This window comes from Myiozetetes cayanensis, unplaced genomic scaffold, assembly GCF_022539395.1.
Source record: "Myiozetetes cayanensis isolate MyiCay16 unplaced genomic scaffold, myiCay2020 scf27, whole genome shotgun sequence".
Classification (NCBI taxonomy): domain Eukaryota; kingdom Metazoa; phylum Chordata; class Aves; order Passeriformes; family Tyrannidae; genus Myiozetetes; species Myiozetetes cayanensis.
Window position 1 is genome coordinate 1461331 of NW_026087488.1, and position 17081 is coordinate 1478411.

A 17081-nucleotide genomic window follows, 5' to 3' on the forward strand; every position below is an offset into this window, starting at 1 on the left:
CCAGCCGGGTGTCCCGCACGGCATAGCCCCCGCCGTCCCCAGGGCCCCCCTGAGGGGGGGAACCCGCGCTCTCCCCACCACATTCACTACACCAGCCTTCCTTCCAATGGTTCCCGACGTTGTTCACCCTTTCAGGCTCGTCCTTTCAGTTCCTGAGGTAGCAAAGGGAAATCTTGTCTGATTTTCATGGGGAAAGGGCTCTCCAGTGCCATCCCTGCTGCTTCCCCTTGCACTGTGCGAGCCAGGTACTCGTGGGCTTGGGCTGTGGAGGGGCTTGAGCAGGGTTTAACGAGTCTTGCATAAACCCCCAAAGCTTGGGAACGATTCGCCGGGTTGCTTTGTTTGAAACAGCCACAGCTGTTGGTGTTAGACAGCCTGCACAGGCCTCCTGGCACAGGGGCTCTCACACCTCCTGCTGTCCCTTGTCACCTCCACGTGGCCTCGTGTGCTGTGCTGAGTTCCCAAGGGCAGCCTGGGGCAATTGTGACAGTGATGCTGAGATAAAATGGGGTTTAACACAAAATCATCCTCTGTTTATGGTGCCCTGGTGCTGGCAGTGTAACCAGTATTTCAGGGATCTCAAATACTTTATGCTTACACAAAGCCTTAAGCTGAAGGAGGGCAGGTTTAGATTGGGTATTAATTAGACCAGGTTGCTCCAAACCCTGTCCAGCCTGGCCTTGGACACTTCCAGGGATGGGGCAGCCAGTGTTTCTCCAGGCAACCTGTGCCAGGGCCTCATCACTCTCACAGCCAAGAATTTCTTCCTAATATCCAGTCTAACCCTCTTCTGTATCAGTTTGAAGCCCTTCTCTCTTGTTCACCTATGCCCCTTGTTGGAACTGTTTAACAGCAAGACTAAAAATACCCAGAACTTATTTCCTTTTCCTTTTGCCCAGTGCTCCAAATGCGTGTGAAAAATTATGAGAAAAAAATTAGAAGTTGGGAGAGGCAGAGTTTGGAATGTCAGTGCAATATTTATTGCTTGTGCTAACAGGTTTTTCCTGCATCTGGGAATTAAGACTCTGGGTGGTTAATGGAAGGAATCAGCATATGGGTGAACAGCTGGCTCCTGCTGTTCCCAGGAAGAGGTGAGGGAAAGGTGAGGGATGTTTTCAGATGAAAAGGGTTCTCTGAGACCATTTCTTCCTGAAAAGTCCCTGTAACAGTTGAGGGGTGTGTGATTTTTGGCGGGTGAAGGGATGGATTATCTCCCAGGCGCTGGCGGGATTTCCACCGGAGCTCTGGCACGGGCAGAGGGTGGTGCCAGGCAGGCTGGGCCCAGAACACTTGGGGCTTTTTGGTTAGTGATAAAGGCTAAAACTGCTTAGGAAATGAAGGTAGGTGTGCTTCCCTCTGCTTCCCTGCCCAGGCTGAGCCCCAGGTGAAACACAGCAGCTCTGGGGGGCACCTGTGCCCACCAAACCCAGAGGCCACACATACAGAAAGAAGTGGGAACACCATTATTAGGTTGCTGTCTGCAGGTGAATCACAAAGTCCTGGTGGGATTTCTCCGGGCTGTGGGGTGGATTTTTTTTGGAAAAAATCGGCGTTTGCTGCGTTAGACACACGGGGGCGATGGAAATCACCTTTTCCTGCAGAGCTCGTGGCTCTGAAATGCTGAGTAACCACAGGTTTGTGTCCCCAAGCACAGAAGGATGAAGTATTTCTGTTCAGTCACAAATAACCGCCAACATTTCAAGTGGCTGAGACTCCAGAGACTCCTGAAAACTTTTCCATAAGCATTGGTATTATTTAAGATGTTTAAGTTTAAAACGAGAGCAAATGGGGAGCCTCAAGGGCTTGTGTGTCAGTGTTTGTTTTGCATGCCTGTTTAGTTCAGATATTCATGGTGGGTCAGGATGGATTTTAGTATAAATATTTAATATTTACAGTCTATCAGGTGGTGTAAAACAGATTCTCTTTGCACTCTTGCAGGTTTTTTATTTCATTGTATTCAGCTGCTTTAGTTCATTGATTTTTTCCATATAGAATTGAAAAGCCAAGAGTAGAATTGAGAAAAAAACACAAACCCCACTATAGTAAAGGTGTGAAAAGATAAGGTAGTTTGGGAATTTCCAGTAGCATGGCTGATATGAGGAACACTGGATCTATTCCATGCCCAGGAGGGCTTCCTGATAAATTTACCCTCATACACTTCACTTCAGTATCCTTTTTTTAAGCTGTATTTCTATAATCACTAATTTTTATGCAATTTGCTCAAGACAGAGCAATCTTTAGGAATGCAGAATTCAGTCTGTAAAAGTGCAAAAATATTGGAAGGAGAATCAGATTACAAATAATGACAAATGTTTATTTTTGATGCCTTTTTTGTCTGTACCGTTACTGGATGTTCACTTTCACTTTCTCATTTGTTCTGCAGCTTCTCTTCCCGGGCTGGGAATGCTGAGACTTTGCAGCTTTACAAGAGGATTTGGGGCACTTCCTGGAGCTGCTGGGACACCTGGGCCCAGGAACAGCCCGTCTCGTGAACTGTGTTAGTGATGGCAGCTCACCTGGAGAGAATGAGGTGCTGTGTGAGTGCTTGTCCCTGAAAACAGGCAGACTGAGCGTTGTGAAGACTGACATTCCATTTCTGAGGCTTTTTTGTTTTTAAATAGCTACACCATGATTTTGCTTTAAGAAAGGATCTGACCTTTCTCTCCATGACTTGCCTGCCAGGGCATGAGCAGTGCCAGGCTGGAAGTGTCACCGACCCCGCTCACCTGGGATGATCTGCCCTGTGTTTGCACTGGGGATGTTATCAGAGCCTGGGGAGGAGAGGAGGAACCCGAATTTGGCGTCATGAAAGGTAAAATCGTTTTCCCTGTATTTTTTTGGAGTTTATTTACCTGCTTTACTAAGGCTAAACTTCCTTATTTTGAGACGATGGAGTGGCACGTGTTCACAGTGCACGTGCTTGTAAGTCATGGAATGAGAGTAAATAATGCCCTGTGTCCAATTTCTGGGCATGATAGGAAAAGGCATGGATTTAACCACCCCTTCTCCAAAGCAGAATGTGATTATGATTCAAAATCCAGTAAAACTATTGGAAAGTGTGTCTGAACTTTGTGAATCTGTGTGTTTGTATTGAAACACAGATTAGTGCTGCCTGACAGCCCTTCCCACGAAGGAACTTGAACACATTTTTACCTAATTCTTTGCAACTATTTGGGTCAAGAATTGAGGGACATTTTGGGCCATTTCTGCTCCCATGTCAGTCACAGCAAAACCCCCAGCTGTCCCAAATATGGGATTTGATTCAGCATGGCCAGTAGTCGTTGCTGGGTATTGCTTACCCTGCAGTATATTCCAAATCACGTGTGGTAATTGCTCTGAAATCGCATTTCCTCCTAGGGAGTGTCCCACCACCACCTCTGCACTGTGAGCTGAGATTTTTTGCTGGATTCAGTGGGGAGAGCAGGTGGGAAAGATAAAGCCCAGAGCTTTTATTTGCTTGTGTAGAATTAGCCTATGGAATGTTTGGGGATCTATTCTCTGCTGTATGTATACAGGCTATAGACAACTGTCCTGCCCTGTGATGTGATGTTCCAGTGCCTGCTCACCCTCTGGGGGAAGAACCTGTTCCTAATATCCAACCTAACCCCCCCTGGCACATCTCCAGCTGTTCCCTGGGGTCCTGTCCCTGTCACACCGAGCAGGGGTCGGAGCTGCCCCTCCTGGAGCCCCCCACGAGTCTCCCCTCAGCCTGCTCTGCTCCAGCTGAACACACCAAGTGCCCTCAGCCACTCCTCACACGGCTTCCCCTGACCCTTCACCATCCTCATAGCCCCAAAAAATCACCTTCCAGACCCGCGGGTTTCTCAGGTTAATGCACTGAACTTGCTGTTTCTCACGTGTCCGTGCCTCTCTCTGCCCTTGAATGGGAGAGCTGGGCAGGATTTCGGGGTGTGAAGCAATCCCTCCCCCCGCAGCGTTTGGCCAGTGCTGGTGCCTGGCTGGGCAGGGCACGCAGGCCGTGTGCAGGTGCAGGTTTTAGCACGCCTGGAGCTCTGGGAGCACCAGCCAGGATGAACTCAGCACCTGTCGTAATCCCTGGTTTTGTAAGGTCTCTATGTAGTTATTATCAGTGATTTGGGACCAATCCCTCAGCAAGCCAAGCACTCCCCCTCACTTCTGCAGGAGCTGGGATTTGGGACTGGGGGTGATTGACAGCTTTTCTCTTTTAGCTCCTTCGCAAAAAATACTTCACCAGAGCAGGATTCTTTATGTGAAAGACACATTTGTATCTATAAATAAAAGCGTCCATGCCGGAATTTTCCAGATTTGGTCTGGATGGATGGTTGTGAGAACATGGTCTGTTCCCTCAGTAATTTTATTAGCTACAAAGCCCCAAATCAGATTTTCTGGCTGTGTAATTCCTGCCTGCAGCAGGCACATATCCCAACACGTGCTCCCAAGTGAGGGTAGTTTCCTGCCCGAGCACGGTCTCACACCCTCTAACACTGCCTCGATCTTGAAACACATCTTAAAAAGAAACTGCCTGGAGTTTGGCACTGGAGTGTGTGGCTCAGGAAACTCACTCTTCTGTCACCACTCCTGCTGCTGAAGTGTCTGTGAGCCTGAGGCTGTCCCAGAGCCAGGTGGGCTCTGTCAGGAGTGTCCTCTCACACCTGCAATCACCCTTTGTGTGAAGTGCAGGAATAGAGAACCCACAAATATAAATGACACAGGAAAACCCAACTTCCCCATCAGGAGGAGCTGTGGCTGCTCCATCCCCTGGAAGTGCTTGCAGTGATGGGCCCTGCCTGAGGACTGCTGGAAGAGCCCCCAAAGCTCTTTGTGCAGGTCCTTGGGCTTTTTTACCCCCTGGATTCCAGCAGGATCAGCCTGCACAGGCGACCAAGACCCGGCAGCATTGGCAGCTAAACTTGCGTTACTTATCCCAGTTCAACTGCACCAAGCCTCAGAGTTCAAATAAAACCGAAAAGGTAAAAAAAAAGGAAAAAGGAGGAGGGGTGGCTCTTTAATCCCTGGGATGTCTTGCAGCGCAGGCTGCTAAAGGTCACAGGCGGGCAGGAAAGGCGCTGGCAGCGTGTCCTTGCCACCTGTTATCAGCTCTTGTCCCCTGCCTGTGCCAGGGAGAGGGGACAGGGCAGCAGCCACGCGGAGCTCTCATGGGCGAGGACCTGGCCGGGCTGGGGTCATCACAAGGAGGGGGTCAGGCTGGAAAAGGGAACCCACAGTGTCCTCTCTGGTCCTTCTCCCCCCATCCCTGCTCCAGCAGGGCCATCCCAGAGCACGTGGCATGGTTCTGGAACACCCCCAGTTAAAGGCAACAAAGAAATTCATCCTCATGTCCAGGTGGAACTCCTTGGGCGTCAATTCCTGTCGTTATCCCCAAGCAGACAGCCTGGCCCATCCTCTTGACCCCTCCACCCGTTTGGGATCCCCTCTCTCTCTCTCGGTGTCTCCTCCCCGAGGCTGAGCAGGCAGGCCCAGCTCCCTCAGCCTTTCCCGCAGTCCCTGGATCACCGATCCCTATTCGGGGTCCCGATTTTGGGGTTGGGGGGGTCCCGTATCCCAGGGGTGTGTCCCCCCCCCATCTCAGGCCACGCGTGGCCCCGCCCCCCGCGCGCTCCCATTGGCCGGCGGGCGGAGGGAGGGGGCGGGGGGGCGCGGCCGCGCCCCCCCGCCCCCTCCCTCCGCCCGCCGGCCAATGGGAGCGCGCCTCGCTCACCAGGGGGCGTGGCCCACTCCGAAGCCCTGACCTGAAGTAACCCCGATCACACCACCGAAAGGGGCGTGGCCCAGGCGGGGAAGGGGGGCGTGGCGTGGCCGAGGGGGCGTGGCCCAGGCGGGAGCGCCAGGCCCGGGGCCCGGCGGCGGCTCCGCTGCACCGGCACCGTGAGGTGAGGGCGGGGCGGGCACCGTGAGGGGAGGGTGGGGGACACACACACCGTGAGGGGTCGGGGTGGTGAGGGGGGAAGCTTCGCGGCGCTGCGTGGTTGGGGCTGGGGAGGGAGCTGGCCGAGCGCCGGGGAGGATGGCCGGGGCCATGCCGTGCCAGGCCATGCCGTGCCCGGTCGGGCTGGCGGGGTGGAACGGGGCGTACCGGGAGGAGCCGGTGGGAGATGGAGGCACCGATGTGGGTGCCTTTCCGCTCCCGGTTCCCTCCCCGGTGCCGCCGGTCCCGTGGCCGCCCCGCGCCCCCCAGCCCGGTGGAACAACACGTGGGCGGCGGGGAGCGCATCCCCTGCTCCATCCCATCCCATCCCATCCCATCCCTCTCCCAACCCCCCCGGGGTGGGGGCAATTTCAGGATCTCGGGTGTAGACTTCGGGTCTGGTTGTGCCGAGGGGGCCGCCCCACCCCCGGGGATGCTCCGGAGCTGTGGTGAAGTTGTAAAAAAAAAGCGGGTTTGCGGAGCCAGACCGAATGGTTCCCTGCCTCGCCTTTCCGCGGCGTCTTCTCTCAAAAGTCTTCTCGGGGAAGTTTAAAATGAAAAATGCCTCGTTAAAAAAAAAAGCATCCAGAGTGTGAGTGGAGTGTGTTCTGGGTTTAGCAGGCGGGAAACACTCAGCAAACTGGTTTAAGTGATGCCGAATTCTCTCAAAGACAGCGGGACTCAGACAGTCTCGAGTGTTTTAGCAAACTAGGAGAACTGTAAATACAGGCTTCTTTTTGGCCTCTGTTAGGTTGGATCTCAGGAGAAGGTTCTTCCCCCAGAGGGTGGTTGGCACTGAACAGGTTCCCCAGGGCAGTGGGCACAGCCCCAAGGCTGCCAGAGCTCCAGGAGGGCTCGGACAATGCTCTGAGGGACAGGGTGGGATTGTTGGGGTGTCTGTGCAGGAGTTGGACTTGATTAGGTACTGTGAAGAAGTCCTTCCCTGTGAGGGTGGGCAGGCCCTGGCACAGGTTGCCCAGAGAAGCTGTGGCTGCCCCATCCCTGGCAGTGTCCAAGGCCAGGTTGAACGGGGCTTGGAGCACCCTGGGCTGGTGGAAGGTGTCCCTGCCCATGGCAGGGGGTGGGACTGGATGAGCTTTAAAGTCCCTTCTGACCCAGGATTCTGTAATCCTTGTGGGTCCCTTCCAGCTCAGGATATTCTGTGATTCTGTGATTTTTGGAGTTGGCACAGACATATTGTACTGGAGGAGACCTGGGAAGCATCTCTTCCACTTGTAAATTGAGGTTCATATGTGTAATGTCAATACAATAAATGTGCAAACCAGCTCCCTAGAGCCTCTGCCCTGTGGCCATACATTCATAGAATCACAGAATGTCCTAAGCTGGGAGGGACCCACGGGGACCACCCAGTCCAACTCCTGCCCACTGCCCTGGGGAGCCTGTTCAGTGCCAGCCACCCCCCCCTGAGATCCAACCTCGTGTGGCCCTTCCAGACCCTTCCCCATCCTCGTGTCCCTCCTCTGGACACTCTCCCACAGCTTTGTCTCCTTGCTGAGCTGTGGAGCCCAAACTGCCCCAGGAGGGAGCAGTGTGCAGGGAGTTCCGGAGGTTTGAACCCAGAGGGCTTCGCAGGGGGTTTGGTGTCGCCGTTTTGGGCTGGGGAGTGAAGCAATGCCCAATGATTAACCAGGAGGCACGGCTCAGGTGGAGCTGGGCTGAGCTGGAGCCAGGCTGGGGCAGTCCCTGGGCACATTAAAACGGGGCAGCACCGGCCTGGCAGAGCCGGGCCCGGAGCGACACCAGGAGTGTTCGGTGCTGGGGGCCCCTCTGGGTGCAGGAACCGTCCCCTCGGCCTGTCCCGACCTGGACACTGCCCCCCAGCCCTGGTACAGGTGAGCACCTTGCTGATTTTTTTTGTGGGCAGGAGAAGCAGCTCAGTAATTGACTTGTTACACAGGTGTCATCTATTTTTCATCTGGTTTTACCTTTTTTTTTCTCTGCTGTTTTCTGTTACCTGGGTTCCTTCAGGTAGGGCAGTGAGAGCACAAATCCATTTCAGCACTTTTGGCTGGTTTGTGTTGACCAGCAATGCCACAGATCCCTGGGCTTTAATCAGGAGACCTTTAAATGCAGCTAGTTTTATTCCTTTCTGTATGATATATCAATATTATAGAAGTATTATTCTGATTCTTTCAAAGAACCTACAACTCATTTCCACTGAAATATTGATGTTCTTTCTACAGTGGATCTGTCTTCAGAATGGGATGGCTTGGAAAGACAAGAAACTTTCATTTCCATTATCCAGGTTTCATGCCTGGGCGTATTTTACAATATTAAAAGTGATCTTAAAGTGCAACTACTATAGAACTTCTAAAGTCTTGTATTCTTACGCATGCATTTCGCTGTCAAGCCAAAAATGTGACTAATGGTGGTAGCAGAGCTGTGGAGGAGTGAATGGGGGTTGTTTCACCTCAGGCAGAACCAGACATGTCGCATTCTGAGTTGGGATTGCAGAGTTGTCGCTGCTCGTGGTGTGAGCAGGATTTGGGTGTCCCGTGGGCCAGGCCCTGCAGAGCTGGGCTGTGTGGAGGGGCTGTGTGTCTGCAGAGCTCTGATGTGCTGATTCCCCAGGAGGAGGGAGCTCAGTGTGGCTCAGGCTCTGTCTGAATCCAGCTGTGATTAACCACGTTCCTGTACCTGAGCAGGCTCAGTGATGTCACCTGTCCTTACAGCCTTGCAGGGTCGAGCTCTGAGCTCCATCCTGCCCCAAATTACAGCTTTTTCCAGTCTCTCTGCAAAAGTTGGTGTGTTTGACAGGCTGTTGGCACATGCACAGGTGAGTGTAGGGGCTGTGTAGAGCTGACAATCCAGATAATTTTGGTTTTCAGGGTCTAGTTCAACAGTATTAAGGCAAACAGTACGTGTGCAGTGGTTCATGGCACACGAATTTATCTTGGTGCTCAGCTGCATTCAAGGTGCTTCTTAGGAACTGTGGCAGTTACAGCTCAGAGCCAGGGCAATGTGCAGAGGTCTAATATACCCTACCTGTATTATATACCTCTGTATATGTGAAATACACATCTTTATTTGTATATATAACTGTATTTATGTGTATATATAATATGCCTCTTTATTTGTTTATATGCAGTGGAACTGTGTACAGTGCACAGCCTTGCACATTCCCTTTGCAGCACTGAAATCCAAAGGCTCCAGTGAGGAGAAGATCTCTTAGAAAGTCCATGTTTCATTTAGCCCCAGACAATGCTGAAATTAATTTAAATATGAATAAGGACTCTCAGTGTGCTGAGAACAAGCCAAGCTTATCACTTGGGTGCTGATTGCAAAACCCCAGTGGAACTCCTGGCTTTGGGACTGGGCTCCCAGGGCTTGGAAGTGCCTTGGGAAATAAACCTGAGTGGGGTTTCATGGATAACTGATTTCTTTGGAGCAGAGTTGGACACACCAGCTGTTGGAGTCAAGTTTGTTTGAGCCTGGCAGTGGGATCAGGACGTGTGGCCTTGGGTGGGTGGTTTCTCATGGAATATTTGAGTGCTTCCCCCACAAAAAAAAACCAAACCAAAACCCTTGAAATTTGCTTATTAATATATTAGTTATTGTAATTAGAAAAGGTTTGCCTTCAATGAGATAGAGTTGGAGTTAGTTTGGCCGCATCCCAGAACTCTTCGGCGCTGGTGATTGTGCCAGCAGTAAATCTGTCTGGATGAAAATCTTTAGGAGTGATCTGATGCCAGGATAAACATACACATAAATACTGTCTTCATGTTTACATGCACAAACAGCATTTGATTTGAGTTTTGTGCTATCTGAGCACCTCAGTTAAAGAAATCTCCCTGCATGGTTTAGTTTGCACGTTGCAGGTGGGTACAGCAACTTTCTGGTTGTGCTTCCCCTTCTTCTCATCTCTACTCTCAAAAAAAAGGTGGTTTTTTAAATGCTTTTAATGTCCATGTGGGGCAGATATTTGTGACTTTTCAGTTATAAAATGGTTAATGATGTCTCTGTCAAATGAAGTGCCCGTGGCCACAGGGCAGCTGGAGTTTGTGGGAGGACTGATGTCAACACAGGATTTGATCTAAATAATTCAGTCAGGTACATTCACGGGAAAAGTGCATGAGCCAGTTGGATGAGTTTTTAATTCTCAGTTACTGATGGGAAGCAGGGATTGCTCTGGCTGCAAGTGCTTGTCTGGGCTCTCGTTGCAGCCACCATCAGGTCCCATTTGTGTGCTGGCACGGGCCAGGTCCTTGTGCCGCTCAAAGCATCGTGTTCGTGTCGAGTGCATCCCTGTGCGTGGCAGGGGGTGGCTGGAATTGGCAGGACTGGTGAGCTTCTCCCACCAGTTCAGGGTGTCAGTGTGGTGTGAGAGTTACAGCTGTCAAACAGTCTGTTCTCTGGGGAGGTTGGGTTCATGTCCCCTTGTCTCCTCCTTGTCTGGATTGCTCTACCACAGTCTGATGGATGAACTATTGGGTTTTCCATGTAAAAATATGGTATGTCAGCAGTGTCTTCTGGCCACCAGCTTCTCCCGAGGTTTCTGGTTGTCACTGGGATTCCCTCCTTGGGGCTCAGCTGAAGGCAGCCAGCAGATCAGAAGCTGGCAGGCAGAAAGTCTGACATAAGTGGGTAGTGCTGGCACAACACGTCGCTCCTTTTAGAAGCAGAACTTCACAGACAGGTGGGACGGTCAGGTGTGTGCTGACACCTCACTCAGAACCTTCCAGAAGGATGGACTGGCAGGAGGTGCCACGGCTGGACTCGGGCACTGCAGGCTCAGCTCCTGGGTCACTCTGTGCCTGGAGCCAGCGAGCAGTGTGTGCTGTACCTGCCCCTATTCCAGACAGTTCAAAGGCTCCTGGCCAGGAAAACACCCAGGGAATATGCTTCACAGTAATCCTAATACTTACTTCCTAATTCTTTCCTTTTCCAGTTCGTTTTGGAAGTGGATAACTGCTCAGATTGCAAGGATAACAAGAGGTTAGTGCATTCCTCACTTTCTAACGACGTGTTTCCAGCTCTGTGTAGTTGTCAGGTAAATGCATCAACCCCCAGCAGAGCAGGGGGTATCAAATCTCCATTCCCTGTCCACCTTTGTGCTGTGAGGGGCTCCTTTGTTTTCCACATCTGTCACGGCTCTTTCTCAGTTGTAATTGTTCTTGTAGTTTTGAAGAAAATGCTTTCATTGCCTGTTGGAACACTGGAAGGCTCAGACCCATCCCTGGAAGTGTTCAAGGCCAGGTTGGACAGGGCTTGGAGTTTCCCGTATTCAGAGATTCTTCCCTCTTTATACAATGATTTTTTAATGGAAAATGGAAACCTGAACTTCTGTATTTTCCTCTGGGAGCTGTGAATAGTGCCACTAAGTTTCAATATATTAAATACCTTCAATATATTCAGTAATTGGCAGGGATGATCTGAGACCAAGAGGTTAAAGTCAGGGTGAGGTCACAAGCCCTCCTGGCTGGCAGATCAGCTTAGATTCCTAAAAGAATCCTGAGAAGCATGAGGAATGACTGAGGTTGGAAGAGCCTCTGGAGTCCAAGCCCTGTGAGCAGGTTTAGCTACAGCAGGTTGCTCAGAACCACATCCAGTCAGGTTTTACGTGTCACCAATAACTAAAAGAATAAAACTAAAGAGTAACAGGAAAACAAGAAATTGGGATTTCTAGTCCTACATTTGTCTGTAGGTTTGGGGTTTGTCTGGGTTCAGCTCTGACATTCCAACGTTGCATTTCCCATCAGAAGTGAACCAGAATTCCTCCACTTTGTCCCTCAGTGGCAGGAATTAACCTCAGATTTGTTTTTTTGGTTTTTTTTTTTTAACTTTCTTTTGTCCCTTACAGTGCTGAGGGCCCAGTTTGGGGGAGCCATGGAAGAGTCTTCCCAAGCCAATAAATCCCTGGAGCTGAATGCTCACTCCCGCTTCATTATCGGCTCCGTGTCAGAGGATAACTCGGAAGATGAGACGAGCTCCTTGGTGAAACTGGACCTGCTGGAGGAGAAGGAGAGGTCTTTGTCACCTGTGTCTGTGTGCTCGGATTCCCTTTCAGACCTAGGGCTTCCAAACACTCAGGATGGCCTGGCAAGCCATATGAGGTATGGAAAAGTGGCTCTCCAATCTTTTTACCATTCCAAAGGCAGTCCAGATATTCAGCTTTGTATCCAGGCTTGGCTTCAGCTGGTTTTGTTGTGCCAAGATGTGCTTCACTGTTCTGTTTCTAACTGACCTCTTGTATGTTTACCCGTATCAAAACCTTCAATTCTCCATTGGTTTTAATGGAATATCTGTGCCTGAATTCCTTAAGCACCTTCCAGACATCTCAGCTGTTGAGTGTGATGGGCTTGGCTATCCTGCCTGTTTTGTCCTGGCTTTGAGGAAATGGAAATGCACTGACTGAGATATTTTAAGTTTTCATTTGTGTCGTTTTGGGCCGTTGTTTGTTGAGACAAGGACAATATTTGCTTATTTTGTCTTTGCACGGAGTTTGCTGCTTTGTGTGTAGCCAGAGAACTGGCAGTGCCCCTGGGTGGGATCAGTGACTCCACACTGGAAGGTTTTTTTTGGTTTGGATAGAGAAAATTGTGGTGGTTGTAGAAAACATTGGTGTCCCTCAAGGTGGGGATAAACCAAGACTTAATGTGGTTGCTGCTGCCTGAGCTCAGGGAGGTGTTGGTCTCGGGGCTGCTCCACTCCTAATTCTTTGTGCCTCAAATGAGCCATGAGTTGGACTTTGGAGATATTTCCTTGTCCAAAGTCCCCTTTATTTTTAGGTGTTGCTGATTTGCATTCCACTGCTGGGATGTGCCTGTTGGATTTTCCTGGATACACTCTGGATATCTTGTGGTTTTGGGGTGTACAGACCACAGTTTCTGTGATCTGTGATTCTAACTGATAAATCTGAAATAAAATGTGGGTGTTGGAATGGATCCTTCCCAAAGCCCAGCTTCTTACCTCCTTATTTATACAACCAGCTACTCCTTGTTCTTCTGCTTTGCTGGTTTCTTTGCTTGTGCAGATTAAGGGATTTTAATCTCCTTTTTTTTTTTTTTTTTTTGGTGGTTCCCTTCCCACTTTTGGGAGAAGCTTCTGGAAACACAAATCAGCAGACTCTTGAGGTGGGGACAGAAGGGAGGACAGTGGTCTCTATTTTAGGGGGTTGTCATGGTCCTGCTGATGGGCATGTTCAGCCAGCTGGCACTTACACAACAGATATGAAACCTTAAAGCAAATTTACAGAGGGTTACCTTTCCAAAGCCTGCCAGTTGCAATGATTTGCCAGCACAAAAGGTAATTCTGAAGCAGGAAACTGTGACTATATGTATTTTAGGAACAGGAGAACTTGGATGAGCACCTAACCGTGAATGTGGGAAGAGACAATAGCAGAGAAGGAAAATCAAGCAATTTCCAGGGCACTGCCTGGCACCAGAGAGCCCTAATGCAATAGGTGTGCAACCTTGAGCACCTCTGTTGTAACCTGCTTACTTTGGCAGTCGCTTTTGGGAGCTCTTGACTTTGAGTTAAATTGGAGAGAAATGCCAATTCAAATAAAAAAAAAAAAAGTTAGAGCGTTGTAGGCTGTTTTTCTAAGATAAACTCAGATGAGTTGAAATACTTCTCAGGATGGCTGTCCCTTTCATCAGAAGATTTCTAAACCGTGTTTACAGATGGAGAAACTGAGACAAAGACAACAGCAAAGACAAGTTCAACAACTTGCCTGGAGTCACTCTGTGGCAGTGAGTTCATGGAGCACAGGTGCTCGTGCTTCCAGCATCCTTTGGTGATCACAAAGGTACCAAGTGACCAAGATGAAGTCAGGGGGAGTTCTGCACGGTTTGACCAGCGGGTCACACGAGGTGCAGCTTCTTTTTGAAGACGCTGCCAGAAATCTCTCCGTTTGCTGGTTGTTTTCCCGCAGAATAAAGGTAGAGATGGCTCGTGCTTGAGGCGAGGGGCTTTGCTGCAGAGGAGTCCTTCTAAGGGAAAAATCACCACTAAAATTCCCCATTAAACTGTTTTTGCCTCAACCACCGAGTTTTCTGGCTTTTACCCTTTGGGTTCTCTCCCCGGTCCTGCTGGTGGGGAGTGAGTGAGTGAGCGGCTGTGAGGGCTTGGCTGCTGGGGTTAAACCGTGACAGCAGGTGTGTCTGAGCTGGAATCCCGGCTGAGAGCTGGAATCCCTGCTGAGAGCCTCCTCTGCTGGGGCTGGGATGTTCCATGGGTGCATCCTGCCCCATCTCTGGTGTCCGTGCTCTGCCCTCTCATCCATCACCTCATTGATCTGGTTCAGTGTTTGTGCTGTTGCCACAGACACTCTGGCTGGGACAGGTTGTACCATGTGGGCTCTGCTACCACGGGAGATCCATGGAGAGCTCTGGCTGTGCCAGTTGGCCGCTGCTCGCTGGGATTGGGAAAGCCGCGCTCTGGTGATGATCTTTGACTCGGTGTGTGGAACGTCAGTGCTCACAAAGGGCATGTGGGGAGAGGAACCTCGCAGGCTCAGGTGTGCTGGTGCTTTGCCTCCTTGTAGCTGTGCTTTGTTTCAAGAGGATCAGGAACAGCAGTTGTGTAAATTGCTGTTCCTGATACCTCCTCGCTCTGTAGTCCCAGCACCCAGCGTGGAAAACAGGTGACCTCGAAGGAAATACCCCACTTGTGTCCAGTTTGCATCAACAAAATTCAGTCTTTGTTGCATTTTGGAGAATAAACCCAAGAGTACCAGTTTTTCTTTTTCCTTTTTTTTTTTTCCCTTGTGTTGTCTTCTAAGTTCAGAAGTTTCCATCAGCACTTCCAACCACTCCTGCTGGGCTGGAGTTTTCCTTGTATTGTGGTGAGCTGTTATACAGCTGCTGTGCTGCTTTCTGAAGTTTCAGTAGTAGGTTAAGTAACTTCTCCATAAATACTACTTGGAGAGGACTTTGGGCCTGCTTTGTTTAATAAATTGTTCTTGATTATTGCTAAATTTAATTTCTAGCTTCCAAGACAGTATCTTGTATCAAATTCTTGTTTAAAATAGAATAAAACCTGGATGTCTTTGGTATTTATACATCAGGGCTCTGGTTTCATAAGCAATGACATGGGTGTACAGAGTCACCTGACAATCCACTTGTATCAGCTGAAAGCCAGATTTTTGGATGTAGTTCAGCTGTTCCCTCTGATATGAAGCCCACAAAGTTTAGCCCTTCGCACCCAACACTGTTTGGACTCCTCATTAAATACTCTCAATGAATTATTGAGATGCTTAAGCAGAACTAATCATCTATTAAAGGAAATTTGGAAGAATGCCCCAATGTTAGCCTGGACAGTAGTGGTTGGTGTGCCCAGCCTGGCACTGGGACAGGGTGCCTGCTTAGGAACCAGCCTTAGAGTGACTGCACAGAGTCCTGAAGGTAAGAAAGGGTCCTTTTGAGCTTGTTCTGAGTTGAAAAAAGTTCCTTTGGAGCCCAGCAGTTTGTGGTTAGGAGGTTGCACTGTAGAGCATTGATCCTGTGAGATTGTTGGTGCTGCAGTGATTTTATCCCCAGCTGGGCAGGGAGGCACAACGTGCTGTGGTGTCTGCAGGGCCGGCGCTGCTGCCTCCGGGACTGGTCCAGCTTGGATTGGAAAATCCAGGATTTCTCCTTTGCTTGGCAGTTTATGGCCGTTGGCTTCATCCAGCTGGAGTGAAAAGTTGATGTCCTCCTCTGTGTGTTGGAAGAGGAAACTTGTGAGGTGGTTTGGGTTCCAGGTTGTGCCCTGGTTGTACTGATAACCTGGGGATTACAGCTCTTTTCTCCCCTGGAAGCTACTCTTCTTCCCAAACAAATACCCTAAAGATTTCTCCTCTGCATACCTGTCAGAAGTTGCATTCTTCTTATTTCGGTGTAAGTTATTTTACTCCCTTTGACCTCAGTTAACAGGGAACACGTCATCCCTAAGTTCAGTCATTTGTTGGGAGATTGTGCAAAGATTACTTGGCTGAGATACCATAGCATGACAATGTTTCTCACATGGTTACTTATCTGATACTTCTAATTGAAAGGTAAACAAGTTCCCTTGGTCCCTATCAGAAATACTTTAGTGCCCCCTCCTGTATTTTGCTGGATTCCCTCACTTTTTCCCCAGACTGGGACGTGTGGAATCCCCTCACAGCCTAGTGCTGGTATCCTCAGTGACTGCAGGAAAAGCTGTTAATGAAAGTAGGAAGTGTCATTAAACCTATTTTAGGGAGGGAAAGCAAATAATCTCCAGGCTGGGAATAACTGGGATCTCTTGACTCTGCGTGTAGCAGGAGCTGGGATGTGCTGCACTGTGCTTTCCAGGCAGCAATGTCTTCCTTCAGGTAAATTTAATGTGAAACTCCCCCACCTACCCCCTAATCCTGGTTTTAAAAGGTCCATCCTTGTGTTCCTGCAGATCAGATCTGTTCAGCACTTGAACTTTGCCAGAGAGCACGGGGAGGGCTCCCTGCCAAGGATTCCAATTCCATTCTGGTGCAGGACTATCTTGTACTGTTGTTGTTGCTGTTGTCAACTTTTATCTTGGTGCCAGGGCTTGACCTGGGTTGGTTGTTGCTCCAGGAACACGTGGAATTTTATACTTCATGAGGATGTAGAAGTGAAGCTCTTTCAGTACTTTTGTAATGGAGTGTGGGTATCCATTTGATTTGAACTTGACTCTGAATTTGGATTGATGTTTGGATTCACTGGGTGTTTCTCAGGGGTGAAAATGTGGTCTAAGTGGGAAGGGCACGATGGAGCAATGGGCTCTGAAAGATGAATATGAAAAAGGAAGGAAGTTTGCAGGAGGCTGAGGCTTGTTGGGTGTGAGATTCATGTTCAGGATACCTTGGAAGGAACAGTCTGAGGCAGTGGGATATGCTGAAGAGCCTGGGGAGTGAGGCGGTTCTGGTCATGGTTGATGAGAGTGTGTGATCCAGAGGAGCTCAGGGAGCTTTGAACCATCAGCTTCCCTCCTGGAATGACAGCTGTGGTGTTGCTCTGGGACTAGCAAGGATCCCCAGTGATCTGGGATGTGCATCTTGGGCATGGTCCCATTCCAGACACATCCAGCATGGCAGATAAACTGCCCGGTGTGTGGTTTGGGAAGAGGAAGTGTCTGACAAACAAGTGTTCCACTGCACTTAAAATCTGCACCCATTGCAGCTGTTGGCACTTGGTTATTTGGGAGAAGTCCCCATTTGGGCTCTGTAGAAAGA

General features: G+C 49.8%; 1 protein-coding gene and 1 long non-coding RNA gene across 6 annotated transcripts in view; both read left to right on the plus strand.

Moving 5' to 3' along the window:
• The first annotated feature begins 16 nt into the window (after positions 1–16).
• On the plus strand, positions 17–4256 carry LOC126643473 (uncharacterized). The gene is made up of 4 exons (XR_007629759.1): positions 17–245; positions 2384–2530; positions 2622–2812; positions 3358–4256. It is a non-coding gene; the product is annotated as an uncharacterized LOC126643473 (long non-coding RNA).
• Positions 4257–5791: 1535 nt separating this feature from the next.
• Positions 5792–17081, plus strand: part of ACACA (acetyl-CoA carboxylase alpha) — a 107325-nt gene continuing 96035 nt past the window's right edge. For 2 of the 5 annotated variants that reach the window (XM_050321988.1, XM_050321991.1), the window contains exons 1-3: positions 5792–5873; positions 10818–10864; positions 11730–11982. In XM_050321988.1, the coding sequence (XP_050177945.1) occupies positions 11756–11982 (227 nt within the window). In that variant the 5' untranslated portion in view covers positions 5792–5873; positions 10818–10864; positions 11730–11755. Of the gene's footprint in view, positions 5874–7635; positions 7762–10817; positions 10865–11729; positions 11983–17081 lie in introns of those variants that run through there. The other 3 variants (XM_050321990.1, XM_050321989.1, XM_050321993.1) reach the window with 2 other exon arrangements.